The sequence below is a fragment of the Manis javanica genome, chromosome 12 (genome assembly GCF_040802235.1).
Source record: "Manis javanica isolate MJ-LG chromosome 12, MJ_LKY, whole genome shotgun sequence".
NCBI classification, from domain to species: domain Eukaryota; kingdom Metazoa; phylum Chordata; class Mammalia; order Pholidota; family Manidae; genus Manis; species Manis javanica.
This window is the reverse complement of record NC_133167.1, coordinates 91,817,522-91,836,760: the sequence shown is the minus strand read 5'-3', so window position 1 is coordinate 91,836,760 and position 19,239 is coordinate 91,817,522. Positions and strand designations below refer to the sequence as shown.

The window sequence follows — 19,239 nt, the reverse complement described above, 5'->3', positions numbered from 1 at the left end:
TTCATAAGATTCCATGTCAATTATACCTTAATTAAAAGAAAATCATTAACTAGCATTTAACACAGATTTTTCCATCAGAAACTGGCTTTGTCAGAGTAAAGAAATTCATACATGTACATTTAATGTTCTGTTTAACTCTAGTAAAATACTGAATTTATCCCATGCTACTATAAAAAGAATTAACTGGGCAAACTATGAAAAACAAATGACAGTATGTTAAGGATAAACACTACACAATGGGTCAACCATGTACCACAGAGTTCTGTTTACCATGGGTCCTCCAGCATTTTACTCAATGCTAAGCTTACTAAACACTCAATAAACACTAGTTGAATAAATGAATAAAGGTAATAACAATATTTCCATGTACCCCTTTTACAGCCCCTGAAACAGTTATGTTGATTTATCTATAATTTCAGAAAGTCTGCAGACCAAGGTTTTACCCAGTCTGCTGTTGTTATAATAACCATTCCATAATTTAAAACCTTGATTCTGCTATGCCTGGACCATAAATCTAAATACACCATAAATAAAAACACTCGATCTCCAAAAATCTAACTGGAGCTTCTCTTAACCATTTAAATTTCAGGCTGCTTTTTAATGTAGGTAGTATGCCTACCAAATCTAACCTTCTCCCAACTAGTATAGCTGAAAACTTTATTTCTTTTCCCTCAGAATTTCTCCTAAATCAAGCCACCAGATAGAAATAATCACTTTCAGAGGGCAAGATTTATATAAAACACAAGTATTGAAAGAAAAGCACATTTATGAGATCTTTTATGCACACTTCCTGGAGGAAATAGAAGCTGATAAACCTGAACTGTTTGTTTCCATGGTTACTATCGCTCTCGACATTATCTTCTAACACTGGTACTGAAATATTCACTGAAGCATCTGAAATTTTATGAACATTAAGGAATCACCAATTTGTTACTAACAAATTCTTATGCAGGAATTTAGCTTAAGGACAAAAAAAATAAGGCAAGCAAAAGGGGAACAGCTGATACCCCAGACAGCCCCAGACAGTTTATGAATGATTTACTCTTAAGGGTGGCAGGACTTAATGCAAATGAACGTAGAGGAAACTGTCAGCTGCATTGTGGTTCAACCAATAGACGCACAGCTCCATCTTGGCTGTTCACTAGACTGCATTACAAACAGACGATACCACCGCTTCAACAGCATCCTTCCAGACAAGAGGTAGGTTTATATGATCCTTTTCATTTAGTAATACATACCCTTATGATGCAATATAAAAATATTTTACTGTAAAAAACAAGCAGAAAGCTTTGTTCCTACTAAAGACCCAAAATAGCAATGTAGTCATTTCATAGCTTGGTAGGGTTTCATTATGAAAATATGAAGACTGCCTTGTGCTATTTGATAAGCACTCTTACCATCTGTGCCTTAATGGAAAATTCATGATATTTTCTATGAACCTGATCTATACCCAGACCTTAGAGTAAACCACAAGTATTTGTTAAGTGGTTACCTGCTAATTTCATTTTCTCTGAGCTATTTCATTTCAGCAGTTTGGTCTGTCTTAACAAAGGGTTTTTCTTAAAGAAAAATCTAGACTAAAAGCAAGTCCTGGACTAAAGCTTTCTGATTATATGTGCAAATTATACTGGTTGGTAAAAAAGCGCTTACAAAAAAGTTTGTTATATTTTAACAAATATGAGAAAATAGTTCAAAATCGTTTAGCTGATTTTGAGTGTAGACACAGAGAATGTCAAGTAATTATCACAATTGTGATTTTTTATATAAAAAATAAAAAACCTAAAGGTATCACTATGTAGGCTGCATTTCCTATAACCAGAGATCATTTATAGAGCTTTAGATCATTTCTACATTTCTAACATTTTAATTAAAATAATCCATTGTTGTGAAATTTTAAAGTCTATATTACTGTAATATACAAGTTATGCTATCATTAAATGAAAACCTTAATAACCTTTTGTTTTTTATATGCCACAAAAATATATATTGATCACACTATTTCAATGTTAGTTATTCTTAAACTGATCCTCAAAATAAATACAAAGTATGTTTTTCTGATGAGTAACTACATTTTAAAAGAAAAATATGTCCTAAGACAAACTGGTTAAGAGAGGAGGGCACGATACCTGTTAAGGTAGTTAAGATTATTTTCATGAAAGTAACCTTTCATGTCTACTAAAAATTACTATTAACTGCAGACCAATTTCTAATTTTATAACATTCAAGCATTAAAATATTACTTAGTAGATGTTGGAGTTCCAGCATATTACCTATAAATGATAACCTAAAGATTCAACTTTTGCCCTTTTCTTCACTGATAAATCCATTTAAATTTTAAATGATTTTTTTTCATAATTTTTATTCCTTCCATTTCTTAGCCAACATTCAGACAACATGAGCAAAGAATCCCTTACAGAGCCCAAAGGTTGCTGTAAGATGATACAGGTCTCCCCACATTCAGCACAAGAGGATTAATTACCTAGAAATATTCCTGCTTATTCTGCAAAGAATGAGACCCCAAAAAAAGTCTGAAATAAAACAGTTAATTTGTAACTCAAATTTCAGGTAAATTGTAAGCAGAAGCCCCTACTACCCACATTATTTTAACACTATAATCATTAGCCTACATTTTACTAGTAATATAACTACACTTAGCACAGATGGAGGCTCACGACTGTTTTACCCAACTGACTGGAGGCATGGCTTATCTCAGAGAATCCCAGAGCTGAGTCAGTTGTTCTATATTTAAAGGCCATTTTGATGAAATGACCGTATTTCAAAGTGATATGCTTAAAGGCACTAGAGAATTCAATTCGAGGGCTTTTACCATAAATAAAGCAATAGTTTAATTTTATTCTGACCTGGTGATTCAAGGTTCCAGAACAGTTCCAAGTCCTAGCCCCATAAATATTTCACTAGGGCCTTTTAAAATGAGAGGGAGAAAAAAAAATTGGTGAAGAGAATAGATCAAAAATTACTTAAACTAAAAATAAATACAGTATTTACTTTAATACTTGCCATTCTTAATAAATTTTAAGGAGTTGGGAATCCAAAAAAGCACACAGACCACCATCCTTACCTTTTTATCATTTTCTCTTATTTTTTCATAAACATGTTTATAACATTATTTAATATAAATTTACATTTTGATTTAAAAAACAATCTCAGAATATGAGAAAATCCTAAAGGCAAGTATCTTGCTGCATATCTGTCTTATCCATCGAAAGATTTAGATTTTACCCTAAATTTAACACAAAAAATTACTACAGCTCTACTGTACTTTGAAAGAACCACATTAAATATAAGGTGGAAAATGACTCCATGTTAGAGGGTTAACTTTTTCAGATATGCCCAGAAGCTAACTAAAGAGTGAATGTTTAAAGCTGCTCATTAGTTATCAATACATTTCTAGGAGGCAAACTGTTATCATTTGCCACATAAACTTGACCTGTACATACTCTTAAAATTTGTACTGACTTTTAAACTGGGGAGAAGTTATGAAGACTAAGAAGTTAAGAAACTGCTTAGATGCTTCTAGCAACACTTCTTACAAAGCCCTTGCAGGTGGCACACACTGCTATCCATCGTCATTATGGCAAGCATAATTATTATACACATATTTGTGTGTGGATAAGGTACACAGTCTCACCAAAATGACAAGTGTTTACTAAGCCCAGTCGTCATTGTTTTAGAAGTGATCCAGAAGACTCAACAGATGTATTCAATAGACGTGCAGACTTTAAAAGACAAAGAATACTCTTGAAATATGTAGTTTGGGTTTTGAGTAATATATTCAAATCATTCAAAACCTAACAGAGTATAACAAGGTACACCTTAAGAAACCTCACACACATTCCTGAGCCCCTACTCTCCAAGCAACCCCACAAGCTATTGTTATTACCTGAGTGTCCCCTTCTGAGATTTTTGTGCAGATATAAGAAAGTAAAAATATGTCATTTCCCCCTTTCCTATACAGACTATCCTGCACCTTGCTTCTTTCACTTAAGGACATATCATAAAGACCCTTCCACATCACATTGTAGTTACCTCATTTGTGTATAATATTCAATTGTGTGGATATGCTACATTAATTTTAACAAAACAGCTCCTTGATGGGTACAACTTCAAATACTTGTTCCCCCCTCTCCTCTCTCTTTCTTTCTTTTTTTTTTTTAGGGGCAAGGAGGCCTGAAAAAAATTGAAGTTGTCCATTTGTATCTCAAAAATAAATAGAATATAAAGTTCCTTAAACCAACTTTCTAATCATTCTAAAATCTCATTTTGAAATAGTAATTACCTTCATTAAGTCTTCATAACTTCTCCCCAGTTTAAAAGTCAGTACAAATTTTAAAAGGCCTAGTCATAATAAATTAAAATACAAAGTAGTAACTTCAGTATAGTTTCAATTATGTATGAGTTAAAAGATTGACACAACAATTTCTAGGAGAAAAAAAATTACGTTTGGTATGTTAGGGAGATAGGGTTAATGAAGTTTTTCATTTTTATTTAAAATTGCTATAACAATCAACAGTGAAATATTGCTGAAATCAATAGTGAAAAAACATTTTTAACATTAGTAAGGCAGATTAAACCAATTTAAGGGGCACAATGTGAAAACTGCTTCACTGTACTCTCTCCTCTCTCCCTATATTGTTCTCCCTGTAGTCACTTCTAATACCAGATTTAGAAGAGAAAACTTCAAAAGCAATTCCAGAGGAATCAGTCATAAAGGCCTTAGCAGAAAGTGCTGGAGAGGTCCTAGGTTAGCCCAAGTAAAATTATTAGACCTTCAAGCAATTCTTCCTGCTCTTTTCCAAGTCAGGAAATGGAACTGTCCCCTATTTCCCCAAGGCCCTACGCTTCTTCTCTCTCTCTTCTGTTAGTGCTGCTTTCCAAAAAGGACCCGACACTCATTCACACTGAGGTAAAAATAATTTAACAATGTGTTGACCAACCCCTCCCACCCCCGATTTTTCTGCATTGTAATAATGCTAAAAATCTTAAAGGAGTTCCAAAGCTGAACATATTTAGGCATTTGTGTCTGTGTACACACACACACACCATACTATTAGGAAGGCTGGGTCAAAAAGGACTTGCCTTTGCCTCCTATGGGTCAGTTTCTACGGGGCACTTGACTACTTATGCGCACGGTGATTAGAATCAGAGGTGGCAACAATGCAGAGGTTGGGAGGTCTCCTATCAAGACAGCCACGACATCCACATTACACAACTGGGCACTACTGACACCATGTTTTACATGAATGGCACCCAAAACAATACAAATGGTACTCCCTGGAGCTGTGCAACATAGCAGCCCAGCTTTCTGTAAGAATGCCCTAACAAGGAGAAATAGGAACCCTCCTACACTGTTGGTGGGAATGTAAATTGGTGTAACCATTGTGAAAAGCAGTATGGAGGTTCCTCAAAAACTAAAACTAGAAATACCATTTGACTCATTAATTCTACTCCTAAGAATTTATTTACCCAAAGAAAACAAAGTCCCTGATTCGAAAAGATAAATGCACCCCTATGTTTATAACTGCACTGTTTGCAATAGCCAAGATATGGAAATAACCTGTGTCCATCAACAGATGAATGAATAAAGATGTGGTATATATACACAATGGAATATTATTCAGCCATAAAAAGAAAAGAAATCCTCCCATTTGCCACAACATGGATGGATCTAGAGAGCATTATGCTCAGTGAAATATGCCAGATGGAAAAAGGCAAATACCAAATGATTTCACTCATTTGTGAAGTATAACAACAAAGCAAAACAGAAGGAACAAAATAGCAGTAGACTCACAGACACCAAAAAGGGACTAGTAGTTATCAAAGGGAAAGGGTTGGGGAAGGTGGGTGGGAGGGAGAAGGAGACTAAGGGGCACTGTAATTCACAATCACAATATAGGTAGGTCACAGGGGGTGGGGGGCAGCAGAGCATGGAGAATACAATTAATGACTCTATAACATCTTATTATGTTGACAGACAGTGAGTGACCACAATGGAGGGGGAGGGGGTGAGGACTTGATAATATGGGTGACTGTTGAACCACTGTGTTGTATATCTGAAACCATCGTAAGATTGTATATCAATGATACTTTAATTTTTTTTTAAAGTCCTCACCTTTTCAAATATATATACTATTTCTAGATGAAGTAATTTGCTGTCTGGGATTAGTTTAAAAATAACCCATGGGGTAGAAGCAAGTGGGTAGAGGTATAAACTGGCCATGAGCTGATCAATGAAGCTGTATTATAAGCATATAGGAGTTCATTATACTTACATTTCTACACTACCTTTAAGTTTTCTTTAAATGAAACTCTCACACAAGTTATCTCCAGCACTTAGAAAAGTATGTGGTACACAGTAGGTCATCAATAAATATTTGTTTACAAGATTGAATGTCTATTTTACAATTACACAGGAAAGAAAAACCATGAAAAGTTCTTTCTTCATACAAACTGACAACAGTCACTGAATTAAGGAAACAGAACTATGCTTTTTGTTCATCTTCCAAAACTTTCTTAGTATATACTTTTTAAAAATATACTTTTTATATTTTTTATATTTTATATTTTATATAAAATTATATATTTATTATATAAAATTATATATATATAAAATTGTATATTTATATACAAATTATATGTTTATATAAAATATAAATATTTTATATTTAAAAATACTTTTTAAAAAAATCTTATACTTTTTAAAAATAAGCTTAAAAATTCTATCAATTGATAGATGAAGAAGAAATGGCCCATATATAAAACTGAAGATTATTCAACCATTAAAAAAAAAATGAACTCTTGCCATTTGCAACAGCATAAATGGACCTAGAGGGTAGAGTGCTAAGTGAAATGTCAAAGATAAGACAAATAGCATATGATTTCACTTATATGTGGAACCTGAAAAACAAAACAAACGAAAAAACAGAAACAGACTCAGAAACAGAATAAACTGGTGATTTCCAGCGGGGGCAGGATAGGGCATGGGCAAAATAAGGGGCTCAAGAGGTACAACCTTCCAGTTATAAAATAAGTTAGGCATAGGGATGTAAAGTACAGCACAAGGAATATAACAATATTGAAATAACTGTACTGTACTAGTTGGTAACTACACTTAATCATGGTGAGCATATAGTAATATACATAACTGTCACTATATTGCCACAACTGAAACCAACTTTAGGCAACTTTAACCTACATTTTTATTAGCCTTGTCATTACTTGGCTTTTCTTTCTCTACTGTTTTTCAGAAACAGTATTTCCTGATACAGGTCACCTGTCCTCGAAGTTTAAAGGAGTAAAAACAGGAGGCAGAAATACACTGAACAACAAGGTGAGAAGGGTCCACAATGGCAATGAGAAAAGCTTTTCCAAGGGCAGTCTGAAGAACATGGGCTTAACTAAGATTTTTTTTTTGTAGGTAACAGCTCACTGATCACACTGTTGTAGTCACATTTTAAACCAAATGACCTGCTTTTTTCCCATTTTAGCAGGTAATTTCTGTATATGAATCTTAAACATATATAGTTGTCTAACAAATAATATATATAAAAAAGATATATATATATGTATATATATATATAGTATGGCTACAGAGTACATTAGCATAGAGAAAAAATTCAAAATTACATTCAAGCATTAATTCTAGCAGAGAAAAAGGAAGATTCACATTGCCTATACAAACTTACTAAAAACCTTAGTACTGTGCTTTGAATTGAGAAATCTGTAGAGCTTGGTTACATATACTCATTTTCTACTTTGTATAGATTCAGAAGAGTAATACAAGAAGTGGAATCTCTAAGAATGGCCTCCCTGAGCTCCAGCCTCTGGAATGAAACTACCACATCTGTTTATCAGTATCTTGGTTTTCAAGTCCAAAAAATTTACCCTTTCCATGATAACTGGAACACTGCCTGCTTTGTCATTCTGCTTTTATTTATATTTACAGTGATCTCTTTAGTAGTGCTGGCCTTCCTTTATGAAGTACTTGACTGCTGCTGCTGTGTTAAAAACAAAACTGTGAAAGACCTGCAAAGCGAGCCTAACCCTCTTAGAAGTATGATGGACAACATTAGGAAACATGAAATTGAAGTGGTCTAGTGCTCTACCTAAGGTGAAGAAAATCTTTGACAACAGCCTTCAACTACTAAAAAAAAAATTCTGAGGCCAGTTGTTATTGCAAAAATGACTCGGCTTTGATTAAAAGATTTCTACTAGAAGAGTAAAACAAGTTCAATATGCACTTTTTGTGTGTGTATCATTAAATGTACAGTGAAACTTCAAAAATGCGAATAATCTATTTAAAATGACACTTCAGAAAGTGGTTGAAAGAGTCCTAGAATTCATTATTAAACAGCAAAAGGTAAATGGAAAAATGTAAGCAAGGCTAATGATGCCAAAATAACTTATATCTACACAACCCATGTGGGCTAAAATAGAGTACTATCCTCCATGTGTCTTCGTAATAAAGACTATTTAAAATCTAAATCCAAAGTTAAATACTTCCATACATAAAGTCTTCATACATAAAGTCCCTACTTACTAAAAAGCAGTATTTTCTAGTTCATTAAAAACAAGTTCTACATTTTTTTACTTAAGTTTTATGGAGGATTAGTGTTAAAAAAAAAAGTCTCAAAATATTCAGGAAAGTCAGTAGTACATTTGCATAAAATTTTCATAAAATTTAATTACTGTTTGGCAAGAAACATGGTCTAAGATGGCTCAGGCTATTTTCAAACTGAAACACCCTAGTATACCCGCTAAGCAGCATTTCTCGTGCTGGTTCTTTCACTTTGCTTCTCATGTTTTCACTCAAGGGCTAAGATGCTCAATGCAGGAAAGACTGCAAAAAAAAGCCAAAAGATAGCACCCACTCAACCCCTGTTAAGAAATATGAAAGTTTTATTTCTTAACATTCTAAGGGCTGTACTGATTCATATTTTATAACCCTAATACTACTACTACTTCACTAGCACCCATGAGCAAACCAAAGCATGTTCTTAACCACTATACAGTAACTGCTCTTAGACCAGAAATGCCATGTGGGAAATTACTTCAAAAGAAAAAAGCTCCAGATACAAAGATATTTACAATAGCATTATTCCAAATAATAAAAAATTGGAAATAACAGCCTTTAACTAAATGTGGCACATCAACTTAATATGATTGTTAAGCTACTGAAAAATTAGGACAAAACAGAAAATACTTGATATGTGAAGAACAAATCTGTCATTTTCAATTTAGAGAACCCTAACTGCCAGTGTGAAATTCCCACAAAAGATTTTATTAATTTTTTCTAACATTAGAAACAAACATAAACAATGGATATAACAAACACAACTTTCAAAGGATCTGTGAAAAACCTAGGTATACAAAATATGTTAGTAACCAGGAGCTTTCTGAGCACTGTTAAAACTACATTTTTATGAACAGTAAACTGGGGTCCATGCTATATAGATGGGAAGCATACAGGACCTTACTAACTACAGTTTCTGATAAGGTACACTATCAACTTTTCTCTACCTGACTGTGTAATTTATTTAACCACTCAACAAATATACATCCAGGGCTTCTGTGTGTGATTAGGTAACAATGGCAAACAAGTAATCATAAAATTACACTGGCACACAATAACTTTGTCAGAAATTGTGAGTGCATAGGAATCCAAAAGCTAAGCATAAATTGAAGCTGGAAAGCAGGAATATGACATGTAAGCTGAAACCTTAAAGAGGAATAGGAATTAGGCAAAGCAAAGAGGGAAGAAAGTAAGAAAAAATGTTCCAGGAAGAGGAAATAACATGAGCAAAGGTTAAGAGGCAAAAATACAGCATGTTAGAGGAGCCACAAGTCAGTATCACTAGGACAGAGTATAGAAGAGTGAGATTGGGGCATAAAAACTAAGTGGAGACTAGATCAGACAGGGCATGTACGCAGGAAAAGATAGCCTTTGTCTAAAAAGCAATGGTCAGCTGCAAACAAAGTGACATCATCAGATTATGCTTAGAAAAATCACTGACTGCTGTGCAGAGAATGGACAGGACAGTAGAGAAGCTAAACCAGTGTGGCAAGCATCTTATCAGGCAACGCAGCAACCCAAGACCCATTGATAAAAATGTAGTACATACACATGGTGGAATATTACTCAGCCATAAAAAAGAAAACCTTGCCATTTGCAACAACATGAATGGGCCTAGAGGGTATCATGCTAAGTGAAATAAGCCAGACAAAGAAAGACAAATACCATATTACTTCACTTACATGTGGAATCTAAAAAACAAAAAAGAAACAGAACCATAAGTATTGACAACAAACTGTTGGTCATTATAGGGAGGCAGTGTGAGGGGAGAAGTGAGGGGTGAAATAGGTGAAGGGGATTAAAGCAGTACAAACTGCAAATCATAAATTAGTCACAGGACTGGAAATTCATCATAGAGAATATAACCAATAATAATATTGCAGTATCTTGGCATGGTAACAGGGGTAAATACACTTACTGTGGCAAGCATCCAATAATGTATATAATTATCACATTACTATGTTGTACATTTGAAACCAATATAACATATCTACTTTATTCCAATAGAAAAATAATAATAGTCAGGCAATGAAATGATTGTGATGCAAACTAGGGTGGTACAGTAGTCTTTACTGTCAATACCCAATATTTCCAGCTCTCCTCTCTCTGAGCACACTGAACCCCTTATGGCTGGGTAAAGCCCTATGGCTAGCTCTGGCCAATGAGTTGTAAGACAAAGTGATATGTGTCAAATCCAGGCCAGAGCAATTAACTGCCAGGCAAGATCTCCAGAGCCCTTTTTACCTCTGGCACTGAAACCAACATCTGAAGTATCAGCTACTCTATCAGCCTGGGTCCTTGAAGGACTTTAATGAACTAAGATCCCTGTTAACACATGATAAACATGTAATATGAAGGAAACACAAACCTTTGTTTGTTTTAAGCCACTGAAATTTTTGTAGCAAGGATATTCTTAAACAAATCAAAGAGTCTAGGTTTTAAGAGTAGGTCTGTGCTAATGTTTAAAAGTTTTTAAAACTTTGTTTACTGTGAATGAATTTAATGTAAAATTCATTGGAATGAGAGAAAATCAAACCTAATATATATGTTAATAAGAATGATAGGCCTACTCTGATAAAAGGCTTAGCTCTAACATGTTAAAACATCTCAAAGAACATCCAAGTTCACATCAATACAATTACTGCTACATTTTTATTTCTGCTACAAATGACTTCTGTTGTGAATTAAGTTCACTGACGTTGTTTAAAAAATAATAGTCTACTGTCGCACCTTACTACACTGATAGACAGTGACTGCAGTGGGAGGATGAGGACTTGATAATACAGGTCAATGTTGAAACCACAATGTTGTTGTGAAACCTTCGTAAGATTGTATATCAAGGATACTTTAATAATAATAATAATAGTAATAGTCGAAGAGTAAACTAAACCCAAATAAGGAGAAGGAAAGAATAAGTGAAGTGGAAATAAGTGAAATTTAAAAAAAAAAAAACAAGAAAAAAGGAAAAAAATTCAATGAAATCAAATGTTCATTTTTTGAAGAGGAACAAAACTGACAAAATCTAGACTGACCAAGAAAAAAAAGAAAACACAAATTACTAAAATCAGAAATTAAAGGGAGGGGTATCTTGACTGACTACTTACAGAATCAAAAGGATTGCAAGGGAATACTTTGAAAAACTTTAACAACATAAATGATGAATGGATAAAATCCTGAAAAGTAACAAAACAACAAAATTAACTCAAGAAGAAATAAATCTGGATAGATCTATAAGAAGTTTCTACAAACAGCTTCCCAAAAGACTTATGGCTTCACTAGCTAATTGAATCACACATTTAAAGGGAAAATTATAACAAACCTTCACAAACTCTTCCAGATAACAGAGGAAAAGGAACACTTCATAAATTATTTGAGGCCAGAAAAACCCTAATAGGCCTCATAAGAAAACTAGAGACCATGTCCCTTGTGAGCAGACACAAAAAACCTGCACAAAATATCAGCAAACTGAATTCTACAACAAATAAAAAGAATTATACATCATGACAAGTAGGATTCATTCCAAGAATGCAAGGTTGGCTTAATACATGAAAATCAATTAATGTACCATATTAATAAATAATATGATGATTTCAATAAATGCAGAAAAGACATTTGAACATCAAATACTCAATTATGATTAAAAACTCTCAACTAGAAATAGAGGGAACCTTCTTCGAACTGATGAAGAGCATTACAAAATCCCTGTAACTATCATCAAGCATGATAGTGAAAGACTGAATGCTTTCTCCCTAAGATCATGAAGATGTCCACTGTCACTTTTATTCAGTATCATACCAACCAGTCCAAACAGGCAAGAAAAGAAATAACAGGCATACATATTGGAAAGGGTAAATAAAAACTGTTCTTATTCATAGATGACATGCTCTTCTACATAAAAAACCTTAAGAAATCTACACAAAAGACCAGAAATCTTTTTTCTAAGTTCAGCAAGGTTGAAGAATACTAGAAGTGGACAAAGATTACTGTATTTTCAGTTTTTTTCTAGTTCTGTTATTAAATCCTTCTTTTGCTAAAAGAAATCAGAGAAACAAGAGTATTTGCAATCCAGACTGTTAAGCATAGAATCTATTTAATTTAAACATAAGAACCTAATAAACAGGTCTTAAGGTTGCCTAAATGTAACTGCAAATTCCTCTCCTGTATTTTTCTGCATTAAAAAACCTTGCCATCAAAAAAAAAAGCAAAAACTATTTCTATATACTAGCAATGAATAATCCAAAAATCAAGTTAAGAAAGCAATTTCACTCACAATAATACAAAAAACAATAAAATACTCAGGAATAAATTTAACAAAATAAGTATAAGATTTATACATTAAAAACTATAAAATCTTGTTGAAAGAAATTAAAACCCTAAATAGATGGAAAGATATCCATGTTCATTGATTAGAAGACTTATTATTGTTAAGATATCAATAGTCCCCAAATTGATTTATAGATCAATGCAATCCCTATCAAGATAGAAACTGGCTTTTTTATAGATATGAACTGACAAGATAATCCTATAATTTATATGAAAATACAAAAATTCAGAGAAGACCAAAACTACCCTGTAAAAGAACAAAACTGAAAGACTTATACTCCCAATTTCAAAACTTAACTACACCGCTACAGCAATCAAGGAAGTGTGGTACTAACATATAAGGACAGACATGAGTCAATGGAGCCAAATGGAGATTCCAGAAATAAACTAATTTATATTCAACAGATAGTTGATAAGGATGTCAATGCAAGTCAGTGGGAACAAAAAAGTCGTTTAAAGAAACGACACAGAAACAACTGAACAACCACATGCAAAAAAGTGAATTTAGACTCTTATTTTAGGACATAAGGCCCTTATATTACACACACACAAAAATCAACTCAAACGTATCATTGACCTAAGCGTAACAGCTAAAGCGTTAACTCTTAGAAGAAAACATAGGACTAAGTTTTCATAGCCTTGGCTTAAGCAAAGATTTCTTAGATATAACACCAAGAATAAAGTACTGGATCAAAAAATTATATCCTGAATATATAAAGAACTCTTTCAATCAATAGAAAGACAACCCAATTTTCTTTTAAATTGTTAAGAAAATCTGAATAGAGATTTTACCAAAGATGACAAGTGAATGGTGAGCAAAATGACACATGAATGGTCATAAGTAAATGACACTCAACTTAGGGAACTGCATATTAAAACCACAATGATACCATTTCACATCCATTAGAATGGCGATAATCAAAAACACAAGGAAATGGGTGGAGGATCTAAACAGACACTTCTCCAAAGAAGAAATACAAATGGCCAATCTAATCACCCCCATATATGGTCGTTAGTGTGTGGCTTCTTTTAACATGACCCAGAATTTCCACTCCTAGGTCTCTACCCAAGAGAGAAAAAACAAAACAAAACAGAAACATGTCCCCACAAAGACTTGTATGCAAATGTTCACAGCAACACCAATCATAATAGCCAAAAAGTGGAAATAATCCAAATGTCCACTAACTGGTAAATGGATAAACAAATTGCAGTATATCCATACAATGGAATAGTCTTCAGCAATATAATAGAATGAAGTACTCAAACATGCTACAGCATGGATAAATCTCAGATTATCAGCAAATGAAATCCCAAACAGAAAGGAGTTTACATGACCAAGTAGGATTTGTTCCAAGAATACAAGGTTGGTTTAATATCTGACAATCAATTAACATACCATATTAGTAGAATAAAGAACAAGAACATGATCATCTATCTCAATAGATACTAAGTTAAAAGAAGCCACACACTAACGACCATATATTGTACAAGTCCATTTATATAAGCTGTCTACAAAAGGCAAATATATATAGAGAAAGTAATCATTAGTTATTAGGGGCTAGAGTAGGAACAAGGAATGACTACAAATAGACACAAGGGCTCTTTTTGGGGTGATAGAAATGTGCTAAAATTAGATTGTAGTAAAAGTCACACAACTCTGTAAATATACTAAATATCTATAAACTGTATACTTAAAACAAGTGAACCGCATGGTCTATAAATTATTTACCTCAATTTTAGTTATTTTTTAAAAGATCTTATAGCCTAAATTCTAACATGACACAAGACTATTAAAATCTTAGAAGCAAAAATTATCTTATCATTCTATCACTTATACTCAACAAAGTGCTTAACAATCAATATGAATACTGAAATGAAAAATGAACTTGCCAAGAGTAAATGGTTTCCTGAAAAATAAAAACTAAATGGTCCCAAAAAGTCAATTTTACTAACCAGAAATTTGTTTAGAGCCTGATGATCCTCCATGTTCTAGCTTGGCCTTCTTTTTTTTTGATGATGATGAAGAGGACTCAGAAGACAGTAAACGTTTTTCTACTACAGGAGTGGAAAGAGCTCGTTTTTTGAACAGCTCCCGTTCTCTCAACAGGCTTGGATCCATAATGCTGCAGAAATACAAATAAGTATCTTTAATACAGATCCCAGTCACTCAAACCTATATGCCAGGTCCACAGGTCTCAAAAGTTACTTCCCAAACCACAATGAAATACATCACCTCACACCAGTTAGAATGTCCACTATCCAACAGACAAGAAATAACAAGTGTTGACAAGTATGTGGAGAAAAGGGGAACCCTCCTACACTGCTGGTAACAATGTACATTGGTGCAACCACTGTGGAAAGCAGTATGTTCACCAAAAAAAGAAAAATCAAAGTACCACATGACTCAGTCATTCCACTTCTAGGAATTTACCTGAAGAAAACAAAATCCCTGATTCAAAAAGATATATGTACCCCTATGTTTACTGCCACATTGTTTACAATGGCCAAGATATGGAAGCAACCTAGGTGTCCATCGATAAGATAAATGGATAAAGAAGATGTGGTAACATATACACAATGGAGTAATATTCAGCCAAAAAGAAGAAATCCTGCCATTTGTGACAACATGGCTGGATGCACCTAGAGGGTATCACGCTCAGTGAAGTAAGCCAGGCAGAGAAAGACAACTATCAAAATGATCTCACAGATTTGTGGAGTATAAAAACAAAGCAAAACAGAAGGAACAAAACAGCAGCAGACTCTTAGATACTGAGAAGTGACTGGTGGTGACCATGGGAATAAAAGGTGAAGGGGATAAAAGGGCACAGAAATTCTCAATCACAATATAAGCTGGTCATGGGGATGGCAGTACAGCACAGAGAATATAGCCAATGATTGTGTAACATCTTCCTATGTTGAGAGATAGTAACCGCTTAGTGGAGAGTGAGGATTTAATGAGTAACTAGTGAGCCACTGTGTTGTATACTTGAAACCAATATACGATTGTGTATCAATGAAACAGCAATAAAAAATAATAAATTTTTAAACAGTTATTTCCCAAATAAAACTGCCTTTTATTGTAACTCTCTAGCACTTATATTTATTCATTTACTCATTCACTCAAAGAAATCTTTCATTAGTGCCTATTATGTGCCAAGCATCGTGCTAGGCACTGGTAAGAGAAACAGAATTCTCTAAAGCTCTACAACTGTGCTGTCCAACATGGTAGCCACCAGCTCCATGGGCTCCTGAGCACAAGATGTACTTCAAGTGTAAAATACACACCAGATTTAAAAGACTTAGTACAAAGGACGTTTAAAATTACTAATGAGATATTTTACAGTGATTACATGTTGACAAGTTAATGTTTTAGACACACTGGGTTAAATAATTTCCCCCAAATTTTTTTTACTCTTTAAAAACAAATATGCCTACTAGAAAGTTATGGCTCATACATCCAGCTCACAATGTATTTCTATTAGACAACACTGCTCTAGAAACTACATGAAGACACAGGGCATACATTAGGAAACTGGTGAACTCTATCATCAAGTGATGAAGAGAATGGATTAATATTAGAAATATCTACAGAAAACTCCTGATTTGGAGGGAGGTGGAACTAGACATCTTCAGTTATAAGCCATTTCAGTACAACCAGGGAAGCCACAGGTTCTTCAACAAGTATTTTTAAATGTTCCTCTCTTGTCTGCAACTCTCCCTAGATCCCTGTGGAGAGTCTCGGAAGCACACAAAACCACTATGTAAATGACTTTTGTACTTGTTAACACTAGTGTTCCTAAGTTGGGAAGGAATGTCCCAGAAGAAAAAGATTCTACCTTATACTTTATACTTTGAAAGCCTTCAAGCAAAGGTAGCTTAATAATTATTTGTTAAATGAGCTGTGAACAGAAAAACATCTTTAAATCAATCTTGCCTCATTGTTACTGGCTTCACAAGCCTTTATGACTTCTCTTTGTGAGGCACCGTACTTCAAGCTTTGAAAGGTTCTGGAAGATAACTCCTTACCTTCAAGCAGCTTACATTTGAGATCATGAAAGCACTGAGTGCCTCACTTGAAAAGCAATGAATAAATAAAATGTGAGGGAGTGCAAAAGTTAAACATCATTATTGGTAAGAAATAATCGGAGTCAACCTCAGTGAAGGAAGGAAAGAAGGGTTACTGGCACTAAACCTCTGAGCAAAGCCCTGACTTCTCCCCTCAGTTCCAATCCCCAACAGCCACATGACCCAAGGCAATTCACTGGGCCTTCTAAACCCAATTTTAACAGGAGTAAAATAAGGATACTACTAATGTTGACAACATCTAGCCCAACTGTAAAAATAAAATGAGAAAATGTTTGTGGAAATAATTTTTTAAAGAGTGAAGCTACACAAATATACATTATTTCGGTATTACTATTTTAAGTTGGATCTGAAAAGCAGTAACAGAATGATTGTACTGGGGTGAGGAAAATAGGCCACAGCCTTTGGTGAGGGAAAGAACTGAAGAACAAGTGATAAGGTGGGGGCGACAAGTCCAAAACAGGAAACATTTGTGTCTCTTTATTTCACCTTGTAAAGACAGGCTACTAATCCAGGCTTTTCATCGTGATTTTAAACACAGATTTAAATAAAAGCTTTACAGTTTACAAAAACCTAAATGCATATAGCTTTTGATCCTCACAACACTGAGATAACAGGCATTAGTTTTATTTCTATTTTAATATGTGATGTCTGAAATGAAGAGGTACGGTTAAGGCCACACAACTGGAAGGGCGTGGACAAAGACCCAAATATCCTGAGTTCCAAATCAAGGGCTCCTTACTCCACAGTTGCTGGTAAAACAAAGGCTACCTTTGTGGTGTGGTAAGGTTCAATCGCACCTAGAGCAAAAGGCTTAAAGTTTGTCTTTCACTATTACACCCTTCGCCTAACTTTTCGTCCTTTTTCTCAGAAGACTCAGTATTTGTGGAATCCAACATGTCCTGACCTGTAGTAGACAGGACACATCACTATTTGTTTTACATTTAAAAACCATCACCACTAAGTGAGCTCACGTGTTCCTTCACAGATGGCCGCTGAGAAGCCAAAAATTAAATCAAAGTATTCTGGCTCCGAAGCGCACGCTCCTGTCACTAGACAGCCTTTGTACTTTTCCGCTTTTCGCTTCCTTCCCTCAGCCTCAGAAGGTGCCAGTGGCACCTAAGAACACTGACGTGACCGGCCAGCAAGCTGGGAAACGGGACCGCTTACCTCTTAAACGACAGAAAGGTAGAGGTGGACAAAAAAAGCACCGCAGCACTTTGTCCTGGAAAAAATGTCTTTTGACTTTGCAGAAAACAACTGTCACAACCAAAGTTTAGGAATCACTACAACTAGGTCTCCAAAAGGCAGCTTAAAAAAACAGTCCGTCAATGAGCATCTAAATCACAGCCTTTAGCTGGCGGGACGCCGCGGGGGGCTTCAGACTCCACACACGTTTCGCTCGTTCACTGCTAATGGAAACTCGGGGGCTGGCGGAGAGGCGCGAGCAGCTCTCCGACTGCGACTTTCCCCTCTTTCCAACCCGAAAGTTTGCTCAATGAACCTCCGGCCTCAAAGACAATGCTCCCGAAAAGTTGGTCCTGCGTCTAAATGCGTTTTTCGCACCGAACGACAACCCCAGCCTCCCGCCGCATGGGAGAAACGCGCCCCCCACGGAGGAGGTCCGGAGCAACAACAGGCCGGGCCCCGCGCCCCCAACCGGCGGCCGCAGCCCTCACCTGCGCGAAAAGGGCCGCCCCACGCGACCCGCCGCCGCCCTCGTAGCCGCCGCTCCCTGCTCGTGGTCAGCGCCCCCACCTGCGCGCACGCACGCCCAGCGCTGCCCCGCCAGGTCGGGGTCTCGGCACGGGCGGCCGCGGGGACACGGACGAGGCGGCGACTCGACGCTGAGCTCCGCCCGCCACTTCCTGATAAGGCTACTAAAAGCCCGGTCCCGGCAGCCACCGCGCGAGAACGCCCGTGCGTCATCACGTGCCGCACCTGGGTTCGCAAGAATTGGCCTTCCAGGGCGTCCCGATCTCCATGACAACGGGAGGGTGGCCTGCGGCGGGACGAGAACTAGACTACGGTGGGAAGCGAAGAGCCGCCGCTAAAATGGAAGAACTATTTTCCTTTGCATTAATTTAAAGCTACCACGTCCTCCTCCAGCGTGCTCTGGAATGTTTAACCGACGCGATTTTTAAAGCTGAGTGTCTGCCAGGTGTTTTGTGACTTCAAATGCCAGACGCCAGCACCTAAACTTCAAAGAATATAGTTCCGGCTCCTTAATTTACTAGTGATAA

General features: G+C 35.7%; 2 protein-coding genes across 5 annotated transcripts in view; one reads left to right on the top strand and one right to left on the bottom strand.

The window, feature by feature from the left end:
• Nucleotides 1–18,879, bottom strand: part of GTF2E2 (general transcription factor IIE subunit 2) — a 93,643-nt gene extending 74,764 nt beyond the window's left edge. For 2 of the 3 annotated variants that reach the window (XM_073219063.1, XM_073219064.1), the window contains exons 1-2: nucleotides 18,676–18,879; nucleotides 14,867–15,036 (exon numbers count right to left, since the gene is read on the bottom strand). In XM_073219063.1, the coding sequence (XP_073075164.1) occupies nucleotides 14,867–15,032 (166 nt within the window). In that variant the 5' untranslated portion in view covers nucleotides 15,033–15,036; nucleotides 18,676–18,879. The remainder of the gene's footprint in view (nucleotides 1–14,866; nucleotides 15,037–18,675) is intronic. The other variant, XM_073219065.1, reaches the window with a different exon arrangement.
• On the top strand, nucleotides 1,064–14,816 carry SMIM18 (small integral membrane protein 18). Of its 2 annotated transcripts, XM_073219067.1 has the most exons (3): nucleotides 1,147–1,200; nucleotides 7,266–7,348; nucleotides 7,782–8,273. In XM_073219067.1, the coding sequence occupies exon 3, from the start codon at nucleotides 7,819–7,821 to the stop codon at nucleotides 8,113–8,115; it is 297 nt and encodes a 98-aa protein (XP_073075168.1). In that variant the 5' UTR covers nucleotides 1,147–1,200; nucleotides 7,266–7,348; nucleotides 7,782–7,818; the 3' UTR covers nucleotides 8,116–8,273. The 2 variants fall into 2 exon arrangements, with proteins under 2 accessions (XP_073075167.1, XP_073075168.1); XM_073219066.1 differs by lacking the exon at nucleotides 7,266–7,348 and having other exon boundaries at nucleotides 1,064–1,200; nucleotides 7,782–14,816.
• Nucleotides 18,880–19,239: the final 360 nt, after the last annotated feature.

What these genes read in the sequence shown, in the direction of transcription:
- SMIM18 (XM_073219066.1), top strand. Translation starts at nt 1,064, where the DNA reads ATGCAAATGAACGTAGAGGAAACTGTCAGCTGCATTGTGGTTCAACCA. An exon ending in AGCATCCTTCCAGACAAGAG is followed by an intron (nt 1,201 to 7,781) that starts GTAGGTTTATAT and finishes TACTTTGTATAG; the next exon opens with ATTCAGAAGAGTAATACAAG.